The sequence below is a fragment of the Xyrauchen texanus genome, chromosome 3, assembly GCF_025860055.1.
Source record: "Xyrauchen texanus isolate HMW12.3.18 chromosome 3, RBS_HiC_50CHRs, whole genome shotgun sequence".
Classification (NCBI taxonomy): Eukaryota; Metazoa; Chordata; class Actinopteri; order Cypriniformes; family Catostomidae; genus Xyrauchen; species Xyrauchen texanus.
Window position 1 is genome coordinate 39,619,290 of NC_068278.1, and position 26,958 is coordinate 39,646,247.

Here is a 26,958-nt window from a genome sequence, read left to right on the forward strand (position 1 = left end):
ATCTGACTCAATACATTTAATTGTAATGACTGATGACATGTCAAAGTTGCATGAGTCAAAACTGAGGAAAAAACATTTTCTGAATAAATAAACTAAAACATAAGTGTAAGAATTATATGCAGAATTATAATAATGAAAACATAAAATCCTGTTTCTATTCACGTTCTCCTTATGCAAACACGATCTATATGTTTGGTGATATACATATGGTGTAACATACAAAACACCATCTTAATCCCAGTGAGCAAACCCACTACTACATGGAAATGGCAACATCTAAACATTCTGATGTGTCTTCCTTGGTTGGGAATAGAGCAGTTCAAGTGTGAAAAAGATATATGAGCACCTTGATGTTCAGCTAAAAATTCTGACCGGCTGAAATTCCATTATGCCCTACTAACTTGATTAAAAACATAAATGCATTTTAAAAAACATTTTAACAAATCTTTTAATTTATGTATAGCACCCATGGCACATTTTAAAACATGTCATGTCAATCACCTAAATGCAAACTACCTGATGTCACTCGAGCACAAATCTTTCAAAGTTTGTCAAAAGCAGAGGGCCTACCAAAGAAGGCCAGAAAACAGTGCATACCACTGCATCTGATGTCAGCAATGGACAAATATTTGGCCAAATGTTTGAAATCTCATGTCTAGGGTCAGATGTCCTTAATACACTGATTGCATACATTCAAGCAAAAGCTCTTTTTCTGTCCACAGGCAGAAAGCCTCAATCTGCATCAAAACCAGCAATCGAGATAATCATAAAAAATCTGGCACACGCCATAAGACTTCTTGCCCCATCACAGTTGTTATGCTCTCCTTGGATTATATGTGAACAGCAACATTTGGCCTGTACAATCCAATCTCAGCACAAAATAACAGAGACCATGTGGATTCCACACAGATTATGGAAACTGCAGGATTAAGCCCAAGATAAAAGTAAAGATGTGAGAGAGCAGTAGATAGATAGAGAGAGAGAGAGAGAGAGAGAGAGAGAGAGAGAGAGAGAGAGAGAGAGAGAGAGAGCGCTTAAGAGGCAGAGATGAACTGTAATTTTGATGAATGAGTATCTAGCTCCTCACTGACAGCAACCCAATGCTACCTTCATGGTTGGCTAGATATCCCCTTCTCCAATATTCTTCCTCAGAGTAGAAAACTGATGGAAAAGTTTAGCCTTTGTGACTTCACCATCTAAAACTAAGACACATACTGTTTTCCAAAGTGGTATGACACACTGGCACGGGGCCAGTGTGAGACCATTTTGGGCCAGTTTACAGAATTACTTGCCCTATTGGTCCAATAATGCGTTGCCACTAAATCTAACATTTGTCAATCTTGTAAAAGTGTTTTTATTTTCCACAAACATTTGTATTTCTGCGATAAATTGAACATTGTTGCAAGTTCTGCTGATGTAAACTTGCCACAAAGTTAAAACAATTAAAGTTCAAAAATTTTACAATTCAAATGTAATCAGTAATGTTTTGCATCGAATGCCATCTAAAACTCTTGAATAAGCTAGATTTGTGGAAAGAAACCTTACATTTAATGAAAAAACATAAACTAATTTATACTTATTTTGTGGTGGAGCCACTGAAAACATTGGCATGGAAAGTAAAAACCTGATATACTGGAATAATCCTTATCGTTAAACCCTGATGCACATTCGTTTTGTAAAGAACTGAATTCTCTTAAAAGGAATATTCCAGGTTCAATTCAAATTAAGCTCAATTGACCGCATTTGTGGCATAAAAATTATTACTACACAAAATAATTTTGAATAATTAAAATCAAGGTTACAATGAGGTGCTTACAATGAAAGTAAATGGGCAAATTTATGGAGGGTTTAAATGCAGAAATTTTAAGCATATTATTTTGTAAAATAACATATACATGTTTCAGTTAAACGTTGTGTATTATTTGAGCTGTAAAGTTGTTTACATCATCGTTTCAATAGTCGTTTTAGGCTTTACGGCATTACAATGTCACAAAGTTGCAAAACTGGATATAACTTCACGCAGAAACTATCACACTAAAATCACGTTAACATGCATATTGTTTATGTCTTGTGGCTGTACTTTTAAAACTATTATTATAACATTTATGGATTGGCCCCATTCACTTCCATTGTATGTGCCTAACAATAACCCAGATTTTGGCTTTTTTTTTTTTTTTTTTTATCTTTTTATATAGAAAATACACAAGTCGAAATTAATTTTAGTGGTAATCAACATTATGCTACAAATGCAGTCGATTAAGCTTAACTTGTATTGAACACGGAATATTGCTTTAAATTATAGTTTTCCTTGACAAACTGCTGGTGGTGATTAAAGATAATTTCGGGGCCGCAAAAAGCCCACTGCCTGTTTAAGTGTCATGTCACGAAAATCTATGCTCCGACTTTCAGCTATGGATGCGCTGAAACGATGGACAGCGATGATGCGACCTCACACGCGGCTCATCCGCTCGAGGAAGCGCTGTTTGCACAGAAACATGCTGTCGGCTCCAGTGGAGACCGTGTATAGCGAGGTTAAGAAAATGACTTAAGGCAACGTGAAAAAACTTCAAACCCTGTAACCCTTTGATGAGTAAGGCCAATTCCTACTTCGTCATGTTAATCAATAATCCAACTAGATGGACGCCATTACAAAAGCAACTTGCACTGCATGGTTTAAAAATCTGCAGTTTTTCTATGTTTAATAAGGCTTTGGCATTTTACATGTGTCCGTGTTTTTAACATTTACAGCTGTGATTGCAGCTGCGTGATACTCAAGATACGTAATCGGTCTAACGGGTCTGTAGGGAGAGATCAAACTCTGATACTTACGCCCTGGTTTTAGGGAAGCCCATTGACAGCAAAACGTCCAGACTATTTCCATGTTTGACAGTTCCTGGCCGGTTTTGTCGCTGCATCCGTGGAGCGACTTTGGCATATAGGTCATCTTTTGCTGCCATGGTTCAGCTTTCCATTTGGCTTCAAAACAGCGACTTGCTTAGCCTACTTTTGATACGCCCAAAACTACGGACACGGCACACATTTAAAACATCAAACCATGCGCTACAACCTACAGTAACTGATGGTTCAAAAATTATCCATTAGTCCCCGCAGTCGGACAGTCAGAAGTCTTGACGGACGCGCTGCAATGTTTCTAAACACAAAATGATTTGAGCTTCCTGCTGGAGTGCTCATGTCATTACAGATGAAGAAAGGGGTCAACAGTCGGAAGTCAATCACATTTGCTCCACGTATCGGCAACCATCGCTTTTACTGTCTGCGACGGGAAGAAACCTTGTCAGCCTGGGCCTCTCGCGGCTGAATGTATAGCTAGAAATGTTGTAGCAGGCGCGTCGCGAGCGAAATCTATCGATACTTGTTACATCGGTTCCTCCTCGCGATGACTTATTTATGAATGGGGGAATGGAGCTTGACTGATGGTGGACGCAGCCTATCAGCAGACAGACTCCACTCGGCCCCGCCCCTCAGCCTTAAAGTCGCAGTATTACAAAGTGACGTTGAGCAGATTCGATGACTGAGCCGTTCAGACAGAATCATCATCATCATGACGTTTCGCTCGCATTCTTATGTAACTACGCACAGATTGAACGTAGAGTTTTTACATTTTGAAAATCTAAATAAATATATCGCCACAAACTGCTAAACGAAGTCACAGGCAACCTGTAAAACCACTGCAAACTACATTGTGCAATTTATTATTATTATTCAGTTAAGTGATGCTAACATGTTCTTTCTATTCCGATTATTATTGTCATTGCATTATTGCCTAATGCCATCCCAGATGAGGATGAATTTCTTCTGCAGAACACACATTTTTATAAGAACAGCTCAGCTCTTAATGTGTAGTGGTCCTACACTGTCCCCCAGTGGTCATATTCAGAACATTAATGCAAAGTAATGTTGCCTACAACACATTTAGAAATACCCTTATATATATATATATATATATATATATATATTAAAAGAAACTACACATTCCCAGTTTGAAACAGATGTTGGATGGGCAGACGCGTGATATTGTCCTGATGTTCAGGACACTTTTTTTGAAAGGAGGGGCCTAGAGACAGATAACATTTCTTAATTTCACATTGTCCCACTTCCTTCTATATCAACTTTACATGAGCTTTTTTTTTTTACATTTGATTTATCCACTCCAGGCCTCTCAATCTATGGGCCGCCAAATAATTATTTGGACTCAATTTGGTCTAAACAGGTCCAGAGATAATCTGCAAGTTTTTTTTTTTGGCATTTTCTGTGTTGATTTTGGGCTTGATTGAAAAATAGTAAAATTCATTAAATAGAGCTGAATGTACTACACTCATATTGTGAGCTTTTATAAATTCTGCTGTTTTTTTTTTTATTTTGTGCATTTTATGTGTTGGCTTGAGAAGGTTAAAATTATCTATAATATTGATAAAATTACATTCAGTAATTTTCATTTATTAGAAGAAAAGTATCAAGTCAAACATTAAAACTACAATCATACAAGACAAAAATGTGCTGTCGCTGTGATCAATTTGTTATCAGATGAGAAATTCAGTGAGGCTGAGGTCAATGAAACATGATCAAATATTATTGAAAATCCTTTAAAATCCCAATAAAAGAGGGGAAAAAGTTATTTACATTTCATGAGGTATAAAACACACACACAAAAAAAATCTCATACAAATGTATACTACCATGAGAATATTACCAGTGAAGTAAACAAACAGCATATAATTTATAGAATACAATGTACATAAAATGTTTACAGTATATGAAGGGGGATTATTTCCTGAATGGTTCTTTCCCCATGGGTTTTAATATCACAGTGCAGTCATGTAAAAATAGGCTAGCACACATACACCTTCACTGCTGTATATCCAACTAAGCAACTGCATAAACTCAGAACAAATGTTTAGGCCTGTTTTCAACACACTGCTTATTTAAAATTCAGAAAATTATATTTCACATTTCTCTGTTCATTTCTAGAAAACGGATCAATAATATTTAAGATTTATAAAGAAAATATGCAAGTTCAGCCTACATCTAACACACAATTGCCATGGCAGCTATACAACTTTTGGATACATTTTCAGGTCAACCATAGTGGTAGACAGAGCAGGGAGAAAAACACACACAAAAAAATCCTTTTAGTACAAATCAATCCTGATTCCTATTAAATTAAATAAAAAATAATAAATTGATCTAGGCAACAAATCTTCATATTTCATCTAGAGCAGTCCAGGCTACACCACGAAGGATGATTTCTGTCTGAATTCCCCCTGAAACAGGCACATCAAAAATATTTCCCATTTAAATATTATTATTTACCTTTACCAGTATGCACAATTAGGAAAATAAAACCTCTGCAGAACATCTTCTGGCACTGTAATTACTTTCCATAGGTTTCATATGATTTACACAACTAAGCAAGGTGAGTTGTACTTACATCCTGATCATCCACATCTTCTGTTCTAGGCTGTGTATAAACAGTTGTTTTTGGCCTGCAGTGAGAGACAATTTATATCCTTTTATTAAGATATAAGAATTCTTATCAATCCAAAATAAATATTATTGCCCGGTGCTAACACCCCCCCATTATTAATCTACATTAATAGCATGGGAGATAACAATAATTAAAAAAAAACTAAAACGTACCTTTCTGCCATTTCTGTGGAGAGCAAAAAAAAAAAGTTTGAAATCAGTCTGATCACTTTGGATAAATATTTCAAATTCTTCTTCACACTTCATCTCCCTCTCATTCACACACACGTAGACACACATACATTATGAACAATAACTTACTTGGTAGATATCCCTTCTTATTGGCATACCAGAGTCCAAAGAGGAGCAACACTACTGCCAGCAAAGCCACAATAACCCCCGCAACGATGCCACCAACATTTAGATCACCTAAAATAATAAAATAAAATCAAGACATCTGTTAAACCAGTGACTGAATGATATTTCTGTGTAAAAGTTTGGTATTATTACTCAACCACTATTATTTATTCAAAAAAGATATCACAGGTCATTTATCAAATATTGCTCTTAATTTAAATACATTTCCTCTGGCATGACAAAACCCTTTTAAAAATTAATTTTATGAATTATTTTTGCACACTAACGTAGCTAGAAAATGTTCTATGGTTTATTCAAAGATTCATATATATATATATATATATATATATATAAATACTACAACACTAACTATGCTTTACTTTATACCTATACATTATGGTAAACAGGTTGATCATACTATTAATTAAAGCTATTAAATGTTTTAAGTTTGTTAAACCAAAACATTGCTCTTTGAATAAATATTAGTGAATTGGCATGCTACGGTAGTAAGCTGGACTTATTGTATCATTTCTACAGTATTATTAACCAACTCCTATGCACCTGCCTGCAACTGCAGCTAAGCAAAGGATTGTTATTTTGAGAAGTAGCCATGTGAAGTGCCATAGTGCAGTGACAATCTGAGAAAACAGCAGTATGAAACACTAATTTGTATATAAACAAATCTATTTATTTATTTAAACAGAGCACATCCACTGGACATTTGTGAACCTTATTCTGAATTCCAGTACTATCCACTGACAGTGTGTAAATGTTTTCAGTGCCAATGGTACTTACGGACATCCAGAAGCACTGTGTCACCACGCTGAGGGATGCCTTCTCCATTACTGGCCTCACAGGAATATTTACCGATGTCCATCTTAGACACACTAGGGAACTCCTGAACAGATACACAAACAAATAGTTTTATGTAGTGTAATTTACCTTACAATAGGATGATACATCTTTAAAAAAAAATCAAAACAAAGAATTCTAGATTTAGGCATATCCTGTTATTAACCTTATTATGCTCTTCTTGAAATAATGTGGATGAACACTCACCAGGTTACCATTAAAAACATTCATCTTGTAGGTGAGGTTCCTAAAAGTAGGGAACTTGCTCGGATCCTCAGGGAGAGGAGCATCATCTTTGTACCACTTGTAGGTGGGTGGGGGTGAGCCGACCGGGTCATTGCAGGTCAGGAGTACATTACTGCCTGTTGTCACTGATGATGGGATTCTGGATATGGGCTTGGAAGGAGGCACTGTAGAGGGCATTAGGTATTACAAAGTTGTTTGTGTGCATTACATTACAGGTGAAACTCGAAAAATTAGAATATCGTGCAAAAGTTCATTAACTTCAGTAATTCAACTTAAAAGATGAAACTAATATATTATATAGACTCATTACAAGCAAAGTAAGATATTTCAAGCCTTTATTTGATATAATTTTGATGATTATGGCTTACAGCTTATGAAAACCCCAAATTCAGAATCTCAGAAAATTAGAATATTGTGAAAAGGTTCAGTATTGTAGGCTCAAAGTGTCACACTCTAATCAGCTAAACACCTGCAAAGGGTTCCTGAGCCTTTAAATGGTCTCTCAGTCTGGTTCAGTTGAATTCACAATCATGGGGAAGACTGCTGACCTGACAGTTGTGCAGAAAACCATCATTGACACCCTCCACAAGGAGGGAAAGCCTCAAAGGTAATTGCAAAAGAAGTTGGATGTTCTCAAAGTGCTGTATCAAAGCACATTAATAGAAAGTTAAGTGGAAGGGAAAAGTGTGGAAGAAAAAGGTGCACAAGCAGCAGGGATGACCGTAGCCTGGAGACGATTGTCAGGAAAGGCCATTCAAATGTGTGGGGGAGCTTCACAAGGAGTGGACTGAGGCTGGAGTTACTGCATCAAGAGCCACCACACACAGACGGGTCCTGGACATGGGCTTCAAATGTCAAACGTCTTACCTGGGCTAAAGAAAAAAAGAACTGGTCTGTTGCTCAGTGGTCCAAAGTCCTCTTTTCTGATGAGAGCAAATTTTGCATCTCATTTGGAAACCAAGGTCCCAGAGTCTGGAGGAAGAATGGAGAGGCACACAATCCAAGATGCTTGAAGTCCAGTGTGAAGTTTCCACAGTCTGTGTTGGTTTGGGGAGCCATGTCATCGGCTGGTGTTGGTCCACTGTGCTTTATTAAGTCCAGAGTCAACGCAGCCATCTACCGGGACATTTTAGAGCACTTCATGCTTCCTTCAGCAGACAAGCTTTATGGAGATGCTGACTTCATTTTCCAGCAGGACTTGGCACCTGCCCACACTGCCAAAAGTACCAAAACCTGGTTCAATGACCATGGTATTACTGTGCTTGATTGGCCAGCAAACTCGCCTGACCTGAACCCCATAGAGAATCTATGGGGCATTGCCAAGAGAAAGATGAGAGACATGAGACCAAACAATGCAGAAGAGCTGAAGGCCGCTATTGAAGCATCTTGGTCTTCCATAACACCTCAGCAGTGCCACAGGCTGATAGCATCCATGCCACGCCGCATTGAGGCAGTAATTAATGCAAAAGGGGCCCAAACCAAGTACTGAGTACATATGCATGGTTATACTTTTCAGAGGGCCGACATTTCTGTATTTAAAATCCTTTTTTTTTATTGATTTCATGTAATATTCTAATTTTCTGAGATTCTGAATTTGGGGTTTTCATAAGCTGTAAGCCATAATCATCAAAATTATATCAAATAAAGGCTTGAAATATCTTACTTTGCTTGTAATGAGTCTATATAATATATTAGTTTCACCTTTTAAGTTGAATTACTGAAATTAATGAACTTTTGCACGATATTCTAATTTTTCGAGTTTCACCTGTAATTAACGTTACATTTAAAAAATTACTTTTGTTGAATACAAGTCATTATTAAGCAAAGGTTTTGCCTATTATCAAAGTTTATTAAATCATCAAACCATCTCTAGTTGTTTTTGCGGGTTAATACATTTGTTAACACTAAAATATTTTAATATTACACAAGCCATTGGATGCTTTTTGATGTCATAAGACTCAGTGTTTTTGATCACCAAATGCTAATTATAAGCATTGTTCTGAGTCAAATTTACCAAGGACTGTTAGCTTGATGGTTTTTTCATCATATCCACCACTGCCGGACACCTCACAGGTATAATCTCCAGTATCTGCTCGTGTCACTTTGTTGAACCTCATTCCTTGATTATACATAGTGATACGGCCTTCATATTGAGCTGATGAATAGGAAAAAAGACAATGCAATCATATTTATTTTCTCATTTTAAATAAGAAATATTAATATGGCATATAAATCATTGCATCATACACACAAAACACAATGAATGATATTGATTGTTACAAGTGCATTTACATGCACACCAATATACTGATAACCACACACGCGCACAAATTTTTTTTATCTTATTCAAAATATAATCTGAATCATTGGATTATTTTCTGCTTTTGACATCAAAACATGAACAGGCATGTGCATAACATTTGTGCACATTGGATAAGCGGCTACGCATGCCAGTAAAGGTGTTTACATACAACACTAAATCGGCAAAAATCTATGAGTGCCTTTTATGATGTTTACGTGACCACACAAACTGGTGTCTTATCGAGCATAATCAGTGTAAGATTGGGTATATGAACTTGTTTACTGATAAACTAGACAACAGAGTAAATAACAATCATAGACATCACAGTTAATAAAACTTTTAAACATACTAGTTGGTTTGCCATCAAAGTAGACAAATGACTGCGAGCCCTTGAGATCCTTGAACTTCCATTCTACTCTGGCTGTTGCTCCAAAATCAGCTGTGTAGCTACATTTCATGTCAACTCCTGAAATAAAAAGAATTACTCCATTTAACCTGATGTATAAATAGGCAAACAAAATCACATCTAAACACTTGACTAAGGATTATTCAAAGCTGGCAGACCAGTCCTTAAGCTCTCCAGTACAATATTAAACTTACATTTATTAAGATTTCAGATGTCTATATTTTCTGAAGCACTACACAAATTACAATTCTTAAGTGCAAAAACAGTAGCACGTTCAATTTAACCACAATTGAATTTTCTATCTAGCTACAACTCAATTATACATGTAAACAATGAAAACTGAAAAGTCACACACAAAGACAAAAGATAAATAGTAAAGAGAAAATTAAAATTACCCTCGTTCTCGTTCACCTTCAGTGAAGGATTACCAACATCAACCGAAAAGCCATGTAGGCCTGTGGAAAAAAGAAAGGGATTCAAGCCTTAAAAGGTACACACTGTAATTTTTTATGCAAGTCGTTTTGGACTTACACTTGACACCTAGGTTTGTGGATGCATCATCATTCAAAAGCAGCAGAGCGCAACAGTGCCCGCCCAATTTTTCAGTGTCAGTTCCGGAAGCATTTTTCCCATAATTTCCCAAATCCTTCATAAAAAAAAAGTTCTAAACCATGAACCAAACCAACCAGCTCCAATGTGAATCACATTACAAACTTTGATTTAATGCAAAAAAAGTACTTGAAAATCAGATAAAAAGACAAAAGGTACAACACTGTGTACTTACCATCTTTCACGAGGGCACGAACTACAATCCCATGAAGCATTGTGAATGATGTAGTCAAACAAAGAACGATGGAAATATATACAAATATTGATTTAAGGTTGATGATTATAAGTATAGAAACAATATATTTGATACGTTTTTTTTTTTTTACTTTTGTTGACCGTGGTCCATTTTTAAAGTATTCCAAAAACGAAACCCATGATTCAATGATTTTCACCCACAGTTATTTTCAAATTAGCCTGATTTGTTGCGAGCGCGAACCTGGCAAAACTGCACACGCGCTGCTGCTCTAAAGGAAGAGAGCGAATGTGATGCGTGCATGTTTCTTACTTGATTGACAATAATTTTCTCTTTCACATCTGCCTTATTTGTGTTCACTATGAGAATATTAATAAGTATTCAACAAAAATGTTAACTAACTGTATTCTGAATACAGATGCTTGAAAATGTAATATGGCTGAATAGTTACATCACTTTTGTATTCTGAATACGCAGTGCTGTCACATGTATTCCATTACAGAAAACCCTGGTCATAAACACAATTTTTAGGTTGCTGTGTCAAGTTAAACAAAGTTTGAAACTTAGAAAAACATGTCTTGAGATCCCTGCCTTCAGAGTTATGCTCTATAAAGCTGTGTTTGTAAGCAAGAATGCATTCTCATCTTGTGATGTCTGCTCTCCGTAAGTGTGGTTTGTTCTCTGTCTGTATAAGCGGCATTTTGCCTATACAGTGAGTTTCACTTACTGCCACTGAAGAAAACAGGTGGTACTCCATGCTGGAATTGCTCATTTGGAAGGAATATTCCTTAGTAAAGTCTGATTAATTGCTTAAATTTTTTTAAAACATTACTTTTCATGTAATTAATCGCACTGAATTTACGTATTAAATCGACAGCCCTAGTTTTAATAAGATTTTCATATGTTTAATACGTTTATTGCAAAATATTTCAATACACAAAAATAAAGTAGTAGTTTGAGGGTGAAGGAAGACCGACTGTAATGCATCACTCAGAGTGAATCATGAAAGTGGGAGGTCTCTTCCTGGCTTTTCTCGTGGGCTTGCTTGGCTGCAGTTCTCTGATTGGAGGATCTTTTACTGCTGTACCACGTGTAGTGTAGTTTTTCACCAGGAATTCCGCTATTAAACCCGATAAATAACACCAATTGGAAGCTTCATCAGAAGCATATACCATGGATTAACAACCTCGGAGCTCACGGTAGGTCAGCCTTTAAAGGTTATTGTTATAAATCAATTCGTCCAGGGGGCATGGATAGCTCAGTGAGTAAAGACGCTGACTACCACCAATGGAGTTCATAATTTCTAATCCCAGGACGTGCCGAGTGATTCCAGCAAGGTCTCCTAAGCAAACAAATTGGCCCGGTTGCTAGGGAGCATAGTCTCACATGGGGTAACCTCCTCGTGGTCGCTATAATGTGGTTTGCTCTCGGTGGGGCACGTGGCGAGTTGTGTGTGGATATTGCGGTGGATGGCACACAATGTCGCCAAGACAACGCACTCAACAAGCCACGTGATAAGATGCACAGGTTGACGTCTCAGATGCGGAGGCAACTGAGACACGTCCTCCGCCACTACGAGGACTTAGAGTGCATTGGGAATTGGGTAATCCAAATTGGGGAGAAAATAAAAAATAAATAATAAATTTGTCCATGGAAATGAATCCATGAGTAAAAGTGTCCAATAACAGAACGGTTACCGAGTTAAAGTGAGTAGTATTGGCCTGGTCATGTGATCAGAACATGGCTGTCCATATAAGGAGACCCTCTCCATGTAGAATAAAACATCTGGGCAAGTCCAGCATAATAGACATAACATTTGCAGTGAAAATGTGAAATTTAACTTCATAAAAAGTACTCACGATAAACAACATCTAATATTTTTGGCAGTATTACAATTTGAATCGCAAAGTTTGTCCCAAATGTGGACAATAGGTGCAGAAAGCTTGAAAGCAATAGTCTGCAATCTATCAGAATCATCATAGTAAAAGAAGTGGTGCATGTTTGATTTTCTCATTGACATCAATATTATCTGGTATGAAGCATCTGTAACGGTCATGTCAGTAACGCATTATTATGAGTGTTTAAAGTAAAGAAGAGAGACCCATTAGTTCAGTGGTTCTCAACCAGGGGGTCGAGACCCACTAGGGGGCCTCAGCATACTTCCAGGGAGGCCTCAAGATCTCTTAAATTATTTTTACAAATATGATTGTTTATAATTTTTATATAATTATTATAATTTAACTCACTGAAAATGCCACAAATGTAATAACTCTTAATAACTTTTGGAATCACAAGTTTTAAGGAAATATCTTTATAATAGATATACGTATCTTGTAATATATCTAATAGCCTTCATGGGGGGCCTTTGAATATTTTTTTCCAACAATGGGGGGCCTTGGAGTCAAAAATTTTGAGAACCACTGCATTAGTTAATCATATTTAGCATCGACATAAGTCATATTTGAACAGAAAGTATCTTATAACTTTTTAAAAGGTGCAGTATAAAACAATTTTCATTTTTTTGCCAATGTGTGAAAGGCTTGTAACGCAACTTAAAAAAATGACTTCCTAGATTGCCTATTAAAGCCTGTAGACTGATTTTCATGCAAAGGGAGCGGGTCGGTTTTGTTGGGAAAATCCAAAGTATGTGACGTTTATGTGCACTCCTGAGAGCCTTGACTCAGTGCATCTCTTCCGCTATTCAACAGCAACAACAAACTGTAACACTAAGTAACGTTATCTTCGAGATGGAAACAGCCAGCTCCCAGCACAACACCGACTCCTACATAAACTCTGATTAAGCCAAAAAACAAAACAAAAAAAACATTTATCTACTGAATCTCATCTGGCCAAGCAGGAATGTGATCGTGGTCAAGAGTGACTAGAGTGAATATCGGCAGGGCATTTGAGGGACCTTCGTTCAGTGTTGGGGATCAAAACAGACCCTGAATTGGCATTCTTCATATTGGACAGGTAAGCTTACATAATTGCAAAGCATGTGAAATATAGTCCCATAAGGATTGATCTGTGTAATTTTAGATAACTTGATCTTGCCTGCTAACACTGATGAATTGCAAGCTACCTTGATTTGTAACTGTCAAATAATTTAAACGATTTTCTCTTTATACTAAAAGTCAGGTATACAGGTTAAATTTAAGCAAATACGATGGTTTCTTATCATAATACAACATATGACAAACAAAACATACAAAAGTGCAACAGTAAACCGTCTGGTATAGTTCAGTAGTATGTAGCTGAATGTGTGTATCAGTATGCTATGATAGCTGATAAGTAGTTTTAGAATAGTCTCAAAGTTTGTAGTAAAACAATCATAATGGTGTCATTTTAATTACCTCATCTGTCAGCATGATGCTGGTGGAGCATGTTCAGTCACTTTGTACCTTACGTCATTGTTTTGGCCGATGCTCACTAGCTCATCCCTTTGGATTGTGTGCACGAGCACGAGCAACAGGTAGCTGGCTACAGTTCACTTAACGCCACAGGCTTTTAATGACAAGGGTTTCTGAATCTTACATACTGTACCTTTAAAAGGAATACTGTTTGAGTTATATAAACTTAAACAGCCCATATTATGCTCATTTACAGGTTAATCATTTTATTTTGGGGGTCTACTGGAATAGGTCTACATGCTTTAATGTTCAAAAAACACATGGGTTATTCGCGTGATATGAGCGCAAATTGATCATCTGTGTTCCACACCTGCTTTCGGGTCCTTGCATAACGTATAACGTGCGAGTAAGGGCCGCAGGTGGACTTTCTGATGCCCCCCTCGAGAGTTGGTGCCCTACGCAGACTGCGGAAGCGGCGGTACAGGTGGAATGCGACAAAACCTGGCAAAATGTTTCTTTCGTTTTTATTAATCTTGACAAATTGACACGGCTCTTTACTTACCAGAGTCAAAAGTAAAAAAGAAATTCCAGTAAAAGGCATATATTTTAAGTTACACGACTTAATTTAGCCAAAGTGTAGAGAGCAGGGATAAAACACTTTTTAAAACTGTTTATCACGTGGGAACGTGAGTTACGGGGATAAGCAAACACGATACTCAAACACTGATCTCCAGTAAGTTGTGTTAGTTGGGTTCTGTCAACTAGCTGAAGACTTCATTCGACAACAGCAATATATCCGTCAAAACACAGCGCGAATATACTGTTAATGGGTATTTTATTTTAAAAACGGTGTATTTAGGTCAAACGTCCTCATTATTAGTTGTCACAATTTCCTGGTTGTTTACTGGCCTCGGGTTTCGGATGGGGGATGGGCAGAAGTGGAAATACAGGTTCCAACCAAGGTGATACTGCCGAGACGTGAAAAGCCTTCTTTCAAGTTTTAAATGCAAAACATGCATCTACGTCCATCTTAAAATGCGACAATTAACACAAAAGTTAATTAAGCAGGTAAACCGTGTTGTTACGTATGATTCGCTCAGTCGAGTCGTTTTTCGAACGGCTCACTCAAATCGGTACAGTGAACTGACTCATTACTTAAATCAGCCATTCCTCCAAAGGTGTTCGCATGATCAATTATTTCAAAACGTTTCGACTTTAAATTGTTAGTCAGAAGTTCAATACAGTTCTACGTGTTAATTTTTTTCACAGAAAATAAATATTTCCAGCAACGATTCGTTTGGACGTCACAACAGTAGGCCAAATTTGAAGGAAAGGTGAACAGCGATACAGTTTTTGGTTCTGGTAATCTTTCTTCAATCATATTTAGAAACCAATAAAATAAAAACACTGACAGAAACTCAAATAACAAAATAGAAGTCAGTTTTCACAATTCTATGGTAATGCTGAGGTTTCATTTAGGCTAGCTATCGAATAATTTACAACTGACTGAAGAAAATGGTCCAAGACATGAGTAAACAAAGTTACAAAAACAAAGAGTAAATACGTTTTGAACTGCAGCTCATTGAAACATGCATCATACCTGTGGCTGAAACAGAGAGGATCACAAAGGCGAAGAGCAACATGTTCTCCCTTAATCCAGAGTAAGTATTCCTCTTCTCAGAATTTACCTGGCTCTATATTACGCTAGATGAACTTTGAAGGAGTTGCTTGCTGGGCCCCACACGAAACTGAATTACAGTATTCTTCCGTCAGATAACCTGCCAGGTTGAAACTACGCCCTTCCGGATGAGGCTGGTCTATATGGCTGATTGCTTGGCGACATTAGGACACAGTCCCACTGCATGACGCAATTAAAGCAAACAAATTCAAAGAAATGTTTCTGGGAAAGATTCACAAAATGAAACCAATTTGGGAGCGACAACTGTACATGCTTTTACATACATACATGACTAGGTATATGCAATTAAATGTTAATTTCATTGCTAATTGATGAGTGCCACAGTGTTTCTTAGTGCCTTTACACGCAAAACTCAAATTTACAGGCTGTGAGAAAAAAATACACAAGTTTGCCACGGGACAGTATTTATTATATAAAATTATAGGTGTACTAAAATAATTTAGTATGAACAAAAACTTGACTTGGTTCCCTAGAAGACCCTTGAGTAAAAATTAAAAAGACAAATTAATCAAAATTGACCCAGTTTTTATTCTTCTTTCATTTAAAGGTCATTCAAATGTGTCATGGACCTTAGCATTATGTCAACAAAATTATTGATCTTTCCCTTGTGTCTGTGTACAGTTTAAAAAGCAGGTTACATTTAGATGGACCTCAAAAAACATGTTAGAAATGTAACAGGATGGAATAGATAATGAGGTGGATCTAGTGATACATGACACATTAGAGAAAGATTATAATGATTTCAAATGAAATATAAAGTAACCTTAAAAATATTGGATTAACTTTCTAATGGGACATCATTACACAAAGTTGTTGAATAGTAAATGAAAGAACGGCAGCTTATTCCTAAATCATACTTTTACTAGGACTGTCCTTTATTTTACTTATCACCTGCATCGCCATATTATTAGAACGACACTACAGTTAAAAGCTGATCAATTTTAACTAGCTGTTAATTAGCTGTGGTTATAAATTTGAACAACTATTCTGCAGGAAAAATAAAATCAACCGTGTCACACATTTTCCCAACAAACAATAGGTCGTACACAAACAGTGGCTAAACACAGTAGTAAATTGGGTGTAGTATAACCTGTAAGGGCGGATACAATGTGACTACTGTGTGGAAATTGGTTGCCACGGTACCAGCAGCTGTCTGTGAGGGTGGCAGGGTACAAAACTGCAATTCGTACACTTCTCTAGACTGTTAGAATGAGAGCCTATAAACACTTTGTTACATTTTACACAAATATTTGGTGTCAATTTTAAGCAAATGTTGTATAAGAAAAAAACTTCAATTTCAGCCCCTTTTTGTGTACCTCTTATTTAAATATACTTTCTCTCTCTCTCTCACACACACACACGTTGTATATCAGCCATTTTCCTCTCTGCTGTCCAGATATTGGCATCAGAAAACATTAATAAAATTCTTCTCTGACTCTAACCCAGGACACACAAAAAGTGGTATGTTCTAATATCTAGACTTGTTACTGAAATGTTATAGGTTTAAATCCTGCAAGGATATTAATCATTTCTGTTATGTCCTTTTGTCCACAAGTGTTTTTTTTTTTTTTTTTTTCATAGATTAATTAATATAAAATATACCCCTATTTATCCTTATTAAACAGGATAGCTCATGTTACAAATGTTAGCATGCAATTCCTTTACAGGCACTCCAAATCCATTGGTACATTCCTTCAGACTTGAAACACCAGTTAGTTGAAAAAATGATGTTCCCCTAATTTGCACACTGTCACTCCAAGTCTGTCGCCACATTAATGTGTAACAGGAGCCACAAATTCATCCTAACTCAGAGACAGGAACGGCACAACGTTCGGTGAACTTCCCCCTATATCCTATTGTTAGTTATATGCCAACAGGAATAATAATAGCTTCTTCTGGTGTTTAGGATTTTCTGTCCAACTTCCTCATCAATTTATAATGACTGGATGGGCCAAGTTGCTGAACACCAATCAGGTATTGGTGAAATGTTTATGTTGGTGGTCATGTGTTAATTTGTTCGATTTTACTGAAAGAGAAGGGAGCTCTGTGAGCAGTGATGCAGTGGTAGATGTAAGTAATCAAAACCATAAGAAAGGAATATATTTTATTTCTATGCACTTCTTTTCATGTAAAGTGCCTTATAGCGTTACATTAAATTAATACTCATAATTAAATATTCATTTTTAGGATATAGCCCAAAATATCAATGTGCTACTGACAATAATGGCTCATTACGTGTAAATTGTATCTGCACTGGACTGTGGAATGCTGTTGTGACATCAAAACCAGACAGCTTTAAAACATGTAGAGGATTTGTAAAGTAAATTATTTTGCAAATACATATTCAGTCTCTTGTATTATTATTGGCTGCTGTTTGGCTACTATTCATAGCAATTATCTTTTCCACCAACTAGACTACAAATATGTCAATGCCACAAGTGTTCTTGGGATTGGCTTACATGAGGTTGTGATTCATTTAGAGTTGAATTTGCACCACAAATCACACCACATGAATATTAAATTATTACTACTTCAATCAAAGGAAAAACATACTGATGGATGGCCGTGTTCTCATAAAATTGCAGGCTATATTCAAAATTTTAGGTTTAGACTAAATGTGAAATGTTTAAAAGATTCAGAACTAAATACATGAAAGCATAACAATTGTTCATGTTGAAGATACGGAATACTACACGGAGGCTGGAATAGAGAAGCATAGAAAGATGATGAAACAAATTATTTATCATATTTTATTCAAATAAAACATAATGAAGGTCACCATGATTTATACATTACAATAAAAAAGCAAATGAAACATACCTCTACAGTAGTCCTGAAAACAAAATGTACAGATCTGAAAACAGATTATGCAACAATTATACACTATTTCAGTGCAGTAAAAAAATAAAAATAATAAATCACTGTGAAAATAATCTGAAATAATAAAAGGTTGCATGTGAAGTTAAACATTTGAGAAAGGGAAGAGAAATCAAGGCCATGTTCAGGAGCTTTAAAAATTAATAATTTACCACTTATTTTTCAAAGGCAAATCAGACTTCAAATGTAGTCATTCAGATTACAGGCTGTGGGATTGGCCACAGACAGAATGATTTCTTACTTCAAACCGGTTTAAACAGAATTCATGACTAGACCACAGTAGGAGATATCTTATGGTGGATCTTTAGTCCTTCACTGAGGGTCCATTGATGCTGCCACTATGCCATGCTGTCTTAACTGAGTCCTGATCATCTGGTTCTTAGATTGCCACTCTTCCACCTGTAAAACAAGGCAGAATGAGCAAATAAAAGAGTGTGTTAAGGACTACTAGATGTTCAGAAATACTCATAGTAGAGGTTGTTGTTGCACTTGTGGTCATCCTGTATTGTTCATTAATTTACAAAATACTTGATAATAAAATATATTATATTACTTCTTAAAAAAATCCTTCAGATATAATAAATAATAAATGTTTAAAATGCTGTTTAGATTTGAAGTGTGAAACAGCAGAGCTAGATCACCATTTTGCAGGTAAAATACCTCTTGCTTGAGAAGCTGATTGTCCATCCTCAGTCTAGCCAAAGTATTAAGCTCATCTTCCAGTCGTGCATTGCTCTGACGAAGCTCCTGGATGTAGTCACATGCCTTGGACAAAATCCCACCTTTACTCTATATGAAAGACCAGAAAACAAGTATGTAAATATCCACTCTTTTTAAGACATTATTTTCCAGGACATTTCCAGGATATTTCGTGTGAGCAACACCGCCTGGCCTGTCTTTATTCGTGATTGAAACTAGATGTTGTATACACTGAATATACACTGTTTACATCTGATACGCAAATTCAAAAATAGTTCAAAGGATTGTGCTGCAAAATAAGCCGAAATGAAAAAGGAAGGTTTTTATAGCTGCTTCTGCTTTGCCCTAGCTATTGTGATGGGTGAAGGAATCAAAGTAAGATAGCTACAGCTAGTTATTTAAGCACTTTGCTGTTGTGGGGTGCAGATGTGCATGTATCAGCCAAAAATCTGTTATTTTGAGAACATTGCTAGTATTCCATTTGCTGCACATCATAATACTGTGTTCTACAAAAAGCTAAATCTACTCTGTTTGGAATAAAGTTTGTATAAAGTTAATAATTTATTTCCTCAACACTTGCATAATAATTTTGGTATTTTTCTGTCTAATTTTCATTTAGTTTAAACAGTACGTAAAAATTGTTTGGAGGCTATATGTTATAGTAAAGTCACACTAATTAATGAAAGAGCATGGTGTAATCACTTTAAAATATTATTATTAATAATACAATTTATATAGGGGGGCCTAGGTAGCTCAGCGAGTATTGATACGGACTACCACCCCTGGAGTCACGAGTTAGAATCCAGGATGTACTGAGTGACTCCAGGTCTTCTAAGCAACCAAATTGGCCCTGATGCTAGGAAGGGTAGTCACATGGGGTAACTTCCTCATGGTTGCGAATTGTTTAGTGGTTCTCGCTCTCAATGTGGCGCATGGTAAGTTGTGCGTGGATCGTGGAGAATAGCATGAGCCTCCAAATATTGTGAGTCTCTGCGCTGTCATACAAGGGAGCAACGTGATAAGATGCGCAGATTGACTGTCTCAGAAGATAACGGAGACTTGTCATCCACCACCCGGATTGAGGTGAGCGACCGCACCACCACAAGGACTTAGTAAGTAGTGGGAATTTGGCATGCCAAATTGGGGAGAAATGGGATCAAATAAAAAATAAATATAAATAATAGATTTTATATTGCCATTCCAAAAAAATAATAATAAAAAAATCTACATTTTTGGTTAGATCAGAATTTAAATTTCAGTGCATTTAAAATCTAAAACGGGAAACTGAATACTGCTGTTGCTGCTTGTGATAACGTACGCTTACTTGACCATTCTTAGTTGAGTCCACATTGCAGTCTGGGATGGTTTTGGAAAGCTGGACAATCCAGTTGTTAATCTTGTCCCTGCGTCTACGTTCCACTAAGAAAAAAACACCAAAAATACCAAGACATATATATAAAAGGAGTGGAATGGAAAATGAGGTGGATAAAATATTATAATGATTTAAAAATAAATATACAAATTAATAACCTTCATTGTGTTGAGCCTTCCGCTTGTCATCCCTGGAGCCACGCTGAGTTCCCGGCTTACTGTAAAACCAGGGCAAACAAAATAAAGAAATGGTTGAAGAAGTTGAGAAGAAAAATATTACAATCGTTTTGTTTTATGTGTGTGATATGAGACAAGAACCTCTGCTGAGTTGTGGCTAGAACTTCCTGAGGTGACATCATCACATAAAGTTGACCTGTGGACAAACAACAGAAAGCAGATGATTCTCAAAACATTAGGTGAAATCATTGTTTCAACTTAAACATTAAAATGTATATAATGATATGTTTAATGAAGTAGTGAACTACTCCATAGAGCAGTGGTTCTCAATTTTTTGGGTCACTCCCAAATTTGAAGCTTGAAAATTTGAAGCCTAATCGATTACATAAATGCAGCTCAGCGAGTGCAACTGATACCACATGAGGAGAAAAAGAAATCAAGCGCATAGGTTCATGGCAGCAAATTTGGATGTTAAAATGTATTTGAGAAGAGGGCAGACTTCTGCATCCCCTTTAAAATACATATCTGCACACTAGATAAACCCATAATGCCCACCACAACAACATTTTTCCCTAACAAAAAATTGCTCTTACACAAACAGTGACTAATCACAGTAAGTAATTGGGGTTAGTATTACCTGTAGGGGTGGGCTGAGATAGTATCGTATCAGCTGTGTGGACATTGGTTACCATGGTACCAGCAGTTGTGTCAGTGATGGTGGCAGGGTAGTAGTACTGAGTTTCAGATGCCTCTCCCTCTAGACTCTCAGAATGAGAGATCATAGCCTGTAAACACATGCATTATTTCATAAAAAGGTTTCATTTAAAGGGAAAAAAATTTCAGAACTAAAATTAATTTTAATTCTGTAATCATACATCCATCCTCATGTTGTTCCAAACAAATATGACTTTCTGCAGAACACAAAAGGAGTTGTTTGGCATAGAATGAAAGTGAACGGTGACTGAAGAAAAAGGAATCTCCTTTTGTGTTCCACAGGAGAACGTGAGGGTGAGACCCAATCACTTTGGTGTGAACTATGCCATTTATAAAAGATGACATGTTTTATATTGCATCAGGTATTTACATCGTAACACTGGAAATAGATATTTATTTTGATCAAGCTCAAATTTCTATTCCCTTTCTAAGAAAAAGTCAAACCTGGGTTACAGGTGGAGCCTGTGTTGCAGTAGGAAACCCCGCCACCACACTGACTGCAGCAGTCCCATCTGCCTGTCCTTCTACCTGTCCATCAGCCAAATGAATCACCCGGTACGTTACCTGAATCATGAAAGTCATGGGTTTAATCATCAACTGCCCATTATAGCTATATTTAATATGTATATCTATATGCCGGTTATATCATGTGTATGCTTTTTGTTTGATGTGCATGTTCTTGTTTTCTCTGCCGTTATCTTCTTTGTACATATGCATTCGTTTCCAACCAAGGCCTTGGCCATTTTATTTGGTTTGTTTTATTTTCATTTACTTGGTGTAGGTTCTACAGTTTCTGTGATTTTGTTTGATATTTTGGGAAACACTGTAGCCATTAATGTTCCTAGAATAAGTACATAACTTCTGTATAATTCTGTGTTTGCCTCCCTTTACCACGGCGGTAGTCTACCTTAAAGGAATAGTTCACCCAAAATGTATAATTCTACCTTCATTAACCCAACCTTCATCTCAACTTTTTTTCTACTGAGGAACTCAGATGAAGGTATTTTTAGTGAGATATGGTGAGTATATTTCCAATATATTTCCAAGTCAATGGGGGTTCAAAACGTTTAAGCTCCAAAAAGTTTAGTGGTTAGATCCATGTCTTCTGAAGTGATACGATCGGTTTTGAGTGGAAAAAATTATCAATCATGATTTGAAGCTCTATTACACTTCCTCATGCTTAATGCAAGTGTAATTGAGCTTCAAATCATGATCAAGCCAAGGAGACTGCAGATGTCAAGATTTATAGTGAAAAAGAATTAAGTTTTTGCATTTCTCACCTAAAACCATTTGTATCACTTCAGAAGACATGGAGTAAACCACTCGAGTCCTATGGATTAACTTTATGATGCCTTTGTGCCCTTTTTGGAGCTCCATCACATCTCCATCACAATATTTTCTTTAGTGTTCTGCAGAAAAAAGTCAGATGAGTTGAAGAAGCATAAAATTTATAAAGAGAATTACAATTTTTTAGTAAACTATTCCTTTAAATTCCATAATAGCACCATTACCCCTAGATGGAGTGTTAAAATGCCTATAAAGTAAGACTTTCTTACCTGCCCCGCTGTTCCTTCAGTTTTGAAAAGATACTTGATTTGCTGATCTGTGGAGAATGTGGCAGCTGACTGGATGGCTGCTATAGCCAATGGGTCATCTGCTGTTGCAATAACACCTGGTAAAGACATAGAGGTTACTGTATGGCAACCAGTGGCCTCAGGTAAAAACTGGTTCATGCTGAGCTCAGCAGATTTGGGTGCAGTACAAAACTATAATAATAATCAGGAGATTTTAGAAAAGACACAAAAGGTAATCAAAATTATTCAAACCGAACCTATAACACACTACAATGTATATGTCTGCATACAAGTGAACTCAATAAAATAAGAATTAATAAACTGCCAGACCATTTGCCATTCTGTGTATGTAGGTGTACAGTTTAGACACAACATTAACCAATCACAACCAAGTGTGCTGTTAAAGATGAAGTGCACGTGATTGCCTGCTGTTGTCCTTGAAGCAGCAATAACCTCAGCTTATTACGAACTTATTAAAGAAAAATTTGGCATAGGACCCCTTAGGTAACTTTATTTCCTGCACAGAGGCGCTGCTATTTCTCACGGAGAGACGCAGCCAAAGTGAATGTCCAACGCGACTGCTCACGCCACACTCACAGAGGATGTGTGAACCAGGCATTACACAATGTGAACCACCACGTGGAGTGAATCTGGACTTTAAATGCATCAAACGATCATGTGTTGTGCATGCGCTCTTTATATGTACAGCAAGGATTAACCATGGATTTAACAAATAAAAAAACATTTGTCCTGCATAAAGTGAGATTGTCCATATATATATATATATATATATTAGATGAAATCATGTTTAATGATCCCAAAACAAATACAAATTATATAAATTCACAAATTATGCCTTCGTTTTTTTCTCTGTGCATGAATGCAGCAAGCGATGTCACAGATGTTATCTGCAACCACTAATCTAGAGTCATTTTTTTTTTTTCATTTCACTTATCGTTAAGTTGTGGTTTTGGCTTGAGGAACTGACCAGCAGTTATGTGCCACTTCATCCCGAAACAGGAATCGAAAGCAACAGGTTGCCGACTAAGTGAGATAATTCTACTATGAAATTCTCTATGCGAGAGAAGAAATCTTAAAGACACATCATGCGTCAAAGGGTGACAACTTTCTAATTCGATTCTCGGTCAAAGCACAAGAGTTTTCCACTAGTGCTTTCAGTACTGCCTCTGGCGGTGGAAGATGATTCTTATTACTGTAACAGATTAAAAAAATGCTGTTGTGCAATTATTTTTATATCAGTAAAAAATTTATGTAGAAATAATTGACAATTTAAATCCTTTTTCTTTCATGTTGCGTTAACTTTTTTTGCATTGTGGTAATGAGCATTGGAGGGCATTTTTTGTTTTGTTCTGTGAGATTTTGATGCAAAATAGGACCAGGACATTTCCTTGATAGGTTTTGGTGAGAATCACCTCATGAATGAAAGTTCAGATGGCTGTCACAAGCATTTTCATGTTGCTAATTCTTTCCCATAACAAAAAAATACATGCTTTCATCGCATTGTAAATTGCTACAACTCAAATTTAAATTCGATACAATTCAATTTAAACATCTCACCGTCGTGCAGTATGGGAGAATCTCCACCAGGATCAGGACTTTTTTGTTCTCTGTTAATAATGAAAAAAATATAATAATAATAGAGAGAGGCTAAAAATAAACATATAATTGTAAATGTTCTGCCCTGCTTCCTGTGGGGCATGTAATATCACTACGTTAGTGTTCTGTACTTTGCAGTGATTTGAGCGGTAAAATGAGCACAAGGAGGGATTCAAAAATTATACTCACTTCATTCTTGTATGTGAGTCGTGGTCTGAGCTTTAGCTTTGTGATCCTCCTAATACTTAAACGTCCACCTCAGAAGGTTTTGAGCTACAATCGGACAGTAACAACAGAACAGGAAAGGAAAGGAGAAGATTAAGACAGCAGGGGTCTGTAGAAGATACCTGGATCTTGCACTACGATCCAAACCACGTTTTAATAGTAATTTTAGCTGCAATATTATTTATCCTATCACTATCATTACTATAATTTTACAAGGCAACGTCTAACTTGGTAGACCAAAAACAATGCATGACGATAAACTGACACCAAACAGCCTTTAGCATGAATGCTAATCAAACAGAGACGAATGTAAATAAATATTACCTAAAATAAAGCTTGTTTTTGATATTGAGGTAGATTAAATATCTAATATCCGTGTGTTGCATACATTACTCTTTTCCATAAAATATTTCCTAAAGAAATCATACAAAGGAGTTACCTGTTTACCTTCAAGAGCAGACGATCAAGGCATATCATCTCTGCGCATGTGCAGTAAATTTAGATGACAGTTTTCAGTGTTAGTCACTAGAGGGAGCCAAATACATCATAGCCATAAATATGGGCTTGACGTTAACACCCGCAGAAGCAAAGTCAATTGTATTCATCTCGCTTCCAGCGTCTAAATTCATTAAAACCTGCGTTTTGTGACATTGGATGCCTTTTACTCCAAAACGACACAGCTTGATATTAAGGGTTCAGATAACGTGGGTGGTCCCTTTCAAGAAATTGGCATTCAATTTTTCTACTTTTAAAATCACCTTTATACAGGACTCTGACCTCTTTGACGTTTTTATTTACTAGGGCCTACATGCATCTTAGTCCAAAGTGATAATGTAAATATGCTTTTCATTAAGGCATTTGATGGGGTAATTTGCAAGAAGTGTTCATCTTATCTATCTATCTATCTATCTATCTATCTATCTATCTATCTATCTATCTATCTATCTATCTATCTATCTATCTATCTATCTATCTATCTATCTATCTATCTATCTATCTATCTATCTATCGTTCGTATAAAGATGATTGGATTTTTCTACAGGACTCTACCATTCAACGTTTATTACAAGGTACATATCGATGACATTTACAATGACAGATCCTTGGTAGAAATTTTTAAAGGGAAACTAAACCCTAAACCAACTTTTTTAGTTAACGATCTGTAAGAATGTGGCTTTATTAGTATTGGTCATTGATTCAAGTAATTTTTTTGACATTTGTGTATAAAGTGTTTTAATTCTACAATATATGGTGTAAAAACGTCTGAGTGCTGCCCTCTTCAGGTTGAACGGTGGCTACTGCAGTTGAATTTTCCTATTGGCTGTTTGCGGTACTTCGTGAGGTAAGCGGTGACAGCTGATGTAAGCAGGTTCCAACTCACCACGCCCTTGGTACGAGCTACCAAGCCCATGGCAGTATAAAAACCATCTCGTTTCGTCAAAACCACTGTAGCGAGTCAGGAGTTTGAATTGCGAGTATTGAAAACGATCAGGATAGAGTATTTTAGTATCTATTTAGCATAGCATTTATATAGATATTTAGATTATTTCGTGTAGCCTAGGTAGTTAATTAGCATATTTGTTAGTGTAGTATTGTTAGAAGCATAGTTATTTAGTAGCATAGTATTGCGTCAGTTAGGATAGCTTCAAGTTAGCGTAGATTATCTGTATTTAGTACAGTGGTCAGGATGGTACGTAGGTGTAATGTTGCTGCTTGCAACAGCACTGCTGGACTGTATTGCGTTCCATATAGACTTGGAAATTAGACGCCAGGGGTTGCACGTCCTTGTTCTGGAAGACCATGAAGTTCCCGCCTAGAGCTGGAGGAGTGTGCAAACTGCATTTTACGTGGGATTGCTTCTCCAACGCAATGGAGGTGGAAATGGGCTTCTCCAAACAGCTCGCGCTGAAAAGCGATGCAGTGCCAAACGCTGCTCCTCCTGCATGGACTCCACCACCTCAGCGGCATCTTGAGGTGAGTGATCATCACAATTTATGGTTAGGCTAAAGTTAATCCTCTGGGGTCGACAAACGCGCGTTCGCGATGCGGGAGTGTTAAACCTATTGCACCCTTATACATTGTATTACGGTATTGACTACCTGTATAGTTTTATTTGGAGGTATATGGTTTTGTACATGATGACGTTACGCTTTACGTCACATTCTTCTAAGTTGAGAGAACAGCTAACTGATGTTATGTTCAAGTG

At 36.7% G+C, this 26,958-nt stretch overlaps 3 protein-coding genes across 5 annotated transcripts in view; all 3 read right to left on the minus strand.

Moving 5' to 3' along the window:
• The window catches only part of ubash3ba (ubiquitin associated and SH3 domain containing Ba), a 31,512-nt gene extending 28,126 nt beyond the window's left edge, over positions 1 to 3,386 (minus strand). The window contains exon 1 of the mRNA XM_052104778.1: positions 2,830 to 3,386. Within this exon, the coding sequence (XP_051960738.1) occupies positions 2,830 to 2,957 (128 nt within the window). The 5' untranslated portion in view covers positions 2,958 to 3,386. The remainder of the gene's footprint in view (positions 1 to 2,829) is intronic.
• Positions 3,387 to 4,442: 1,056 nt separating this feature from the next.
• Positions 4,443 to 15,587, minus strand: f11r.1 (F11 receptor, tandem duplicate 1). Its single transcript, XM_052093485.1, has 8 exons — positions 15,400 to 15,587; positions 10,043 to 10,102; positions 9,591 to 9,707; positions 8,954 to 9,094; positions 6,901 to 7,103; positions 6,637 to 6,739; positions 5,450 to 5,913; positions 4,443 to 5,282 (listed from the first exon to the last, which is right to left on the minus strand). The coding sequence occupies exons 1-7, from the start codon at positions 15,440 to 15,442 to the stop codon at positions 5,759 to 5,761; spliced, it is 822 nt and encodes a 273-aa protein (XP_051949445.1). The 5' UTR covers positions 15,443 to 15,587; the 3' UTR covers positions 4,443 to 5,282; positions 5,450 to 5,758.
• A 2,664-nt stretch (positions 15,588 to 18,251) lies between these two features.
• On the minus strand, positions 18,252 to 25,250 carry usf1l (upstream transcription factor 1, like). Of its 3 annotated transcripts, none has more exons than XM_052103772.1 (11): positions 25,200 to 25,231; positions 24,717 to 24,800; positions 24,489 to 24,538; positions 22,893 to 22,990; positions 21,781 to 21,900; positions 21,260 to 21,407; positions 20,764 to 20,818; positions 20,605 to 20,663; positions 20,399 to 20,493; positions 19,036 to 19,164; positions 18,252 to 18,774 (listed from the first exon to the last, which is right to left on the minus strand). In XM_052103772.1, exons 2-11 carry the CDS (start codon positions 24,719 to 24,721, stop codon positions 18,688 to 18,690), a joined length of 846 nt encoding a protein of 281 aa, XP_051959732.1. In that variant the 5' UTR covers positions 24,722 to 24,800; positions 25,200 to 25,231; the 3' UTR covers positions 18,252 to 18,687. The 3 variants fall into 3 exon arrangements, with proteins under 3 accessions (XP_051959732.1, XP_051959715.1, XP_051959725.1); XM_052103755.1 differs by having other exon boundaries at positions 18,253 to 18,774; positions 22,893 to 23,008; positions 25,200 to 25,250; XM_052103765.1 differs by having other exon boundaries at positions 18,253 to 18,774; positions 22,893 to 23,008; positions 25,192 to 25,238.
• Positions 25,251 to 26,958: the final 1,708 nt, after the last annotated feature.

Excerpts from the sequence above, each read along its gene's own strand:
- f11r.1 (XM_052093485.1), bottom strand. The coding sequence starts at position 15,442 with ATGTTGCTCTTCGCCTTTGTGATCCTCTCTGTTTCAGCCACAG. Across the intron at positions 9,708-10,042 it reads GAAGGTGAACGAGAACGAGG|GAGTTGACATGAAATGTAGC; the intron begins GTAATTTTAATT and ends TTTTTATTTCAG. Across the intron at positions 7,104-8,953 it reads CATCAAGCTAACAGTCCTTG|TGCCTCCTTCCAAGCCCATA; the intron begins GTAAATTTGACT and ends TGCCCTCTACAG.
- usf1l (XM_052103755.1), bottom strand. Across the intron at positions 20,494-20,604 it reads GAAGGCTCAACACAATGAAG|TGGAACGTAGACGCAGGGAC; the intron begins GTTATTAATTTG and ends TTTTTTTCTTAG. Across the intron at positions 19,165-20,398 it reads ACTCAACTAAGAATGGTCAA|AGTAAAGGTGGGATTTTGTC; the intron begins GTAAGCGTACGT and ends TCTTTCATATAG.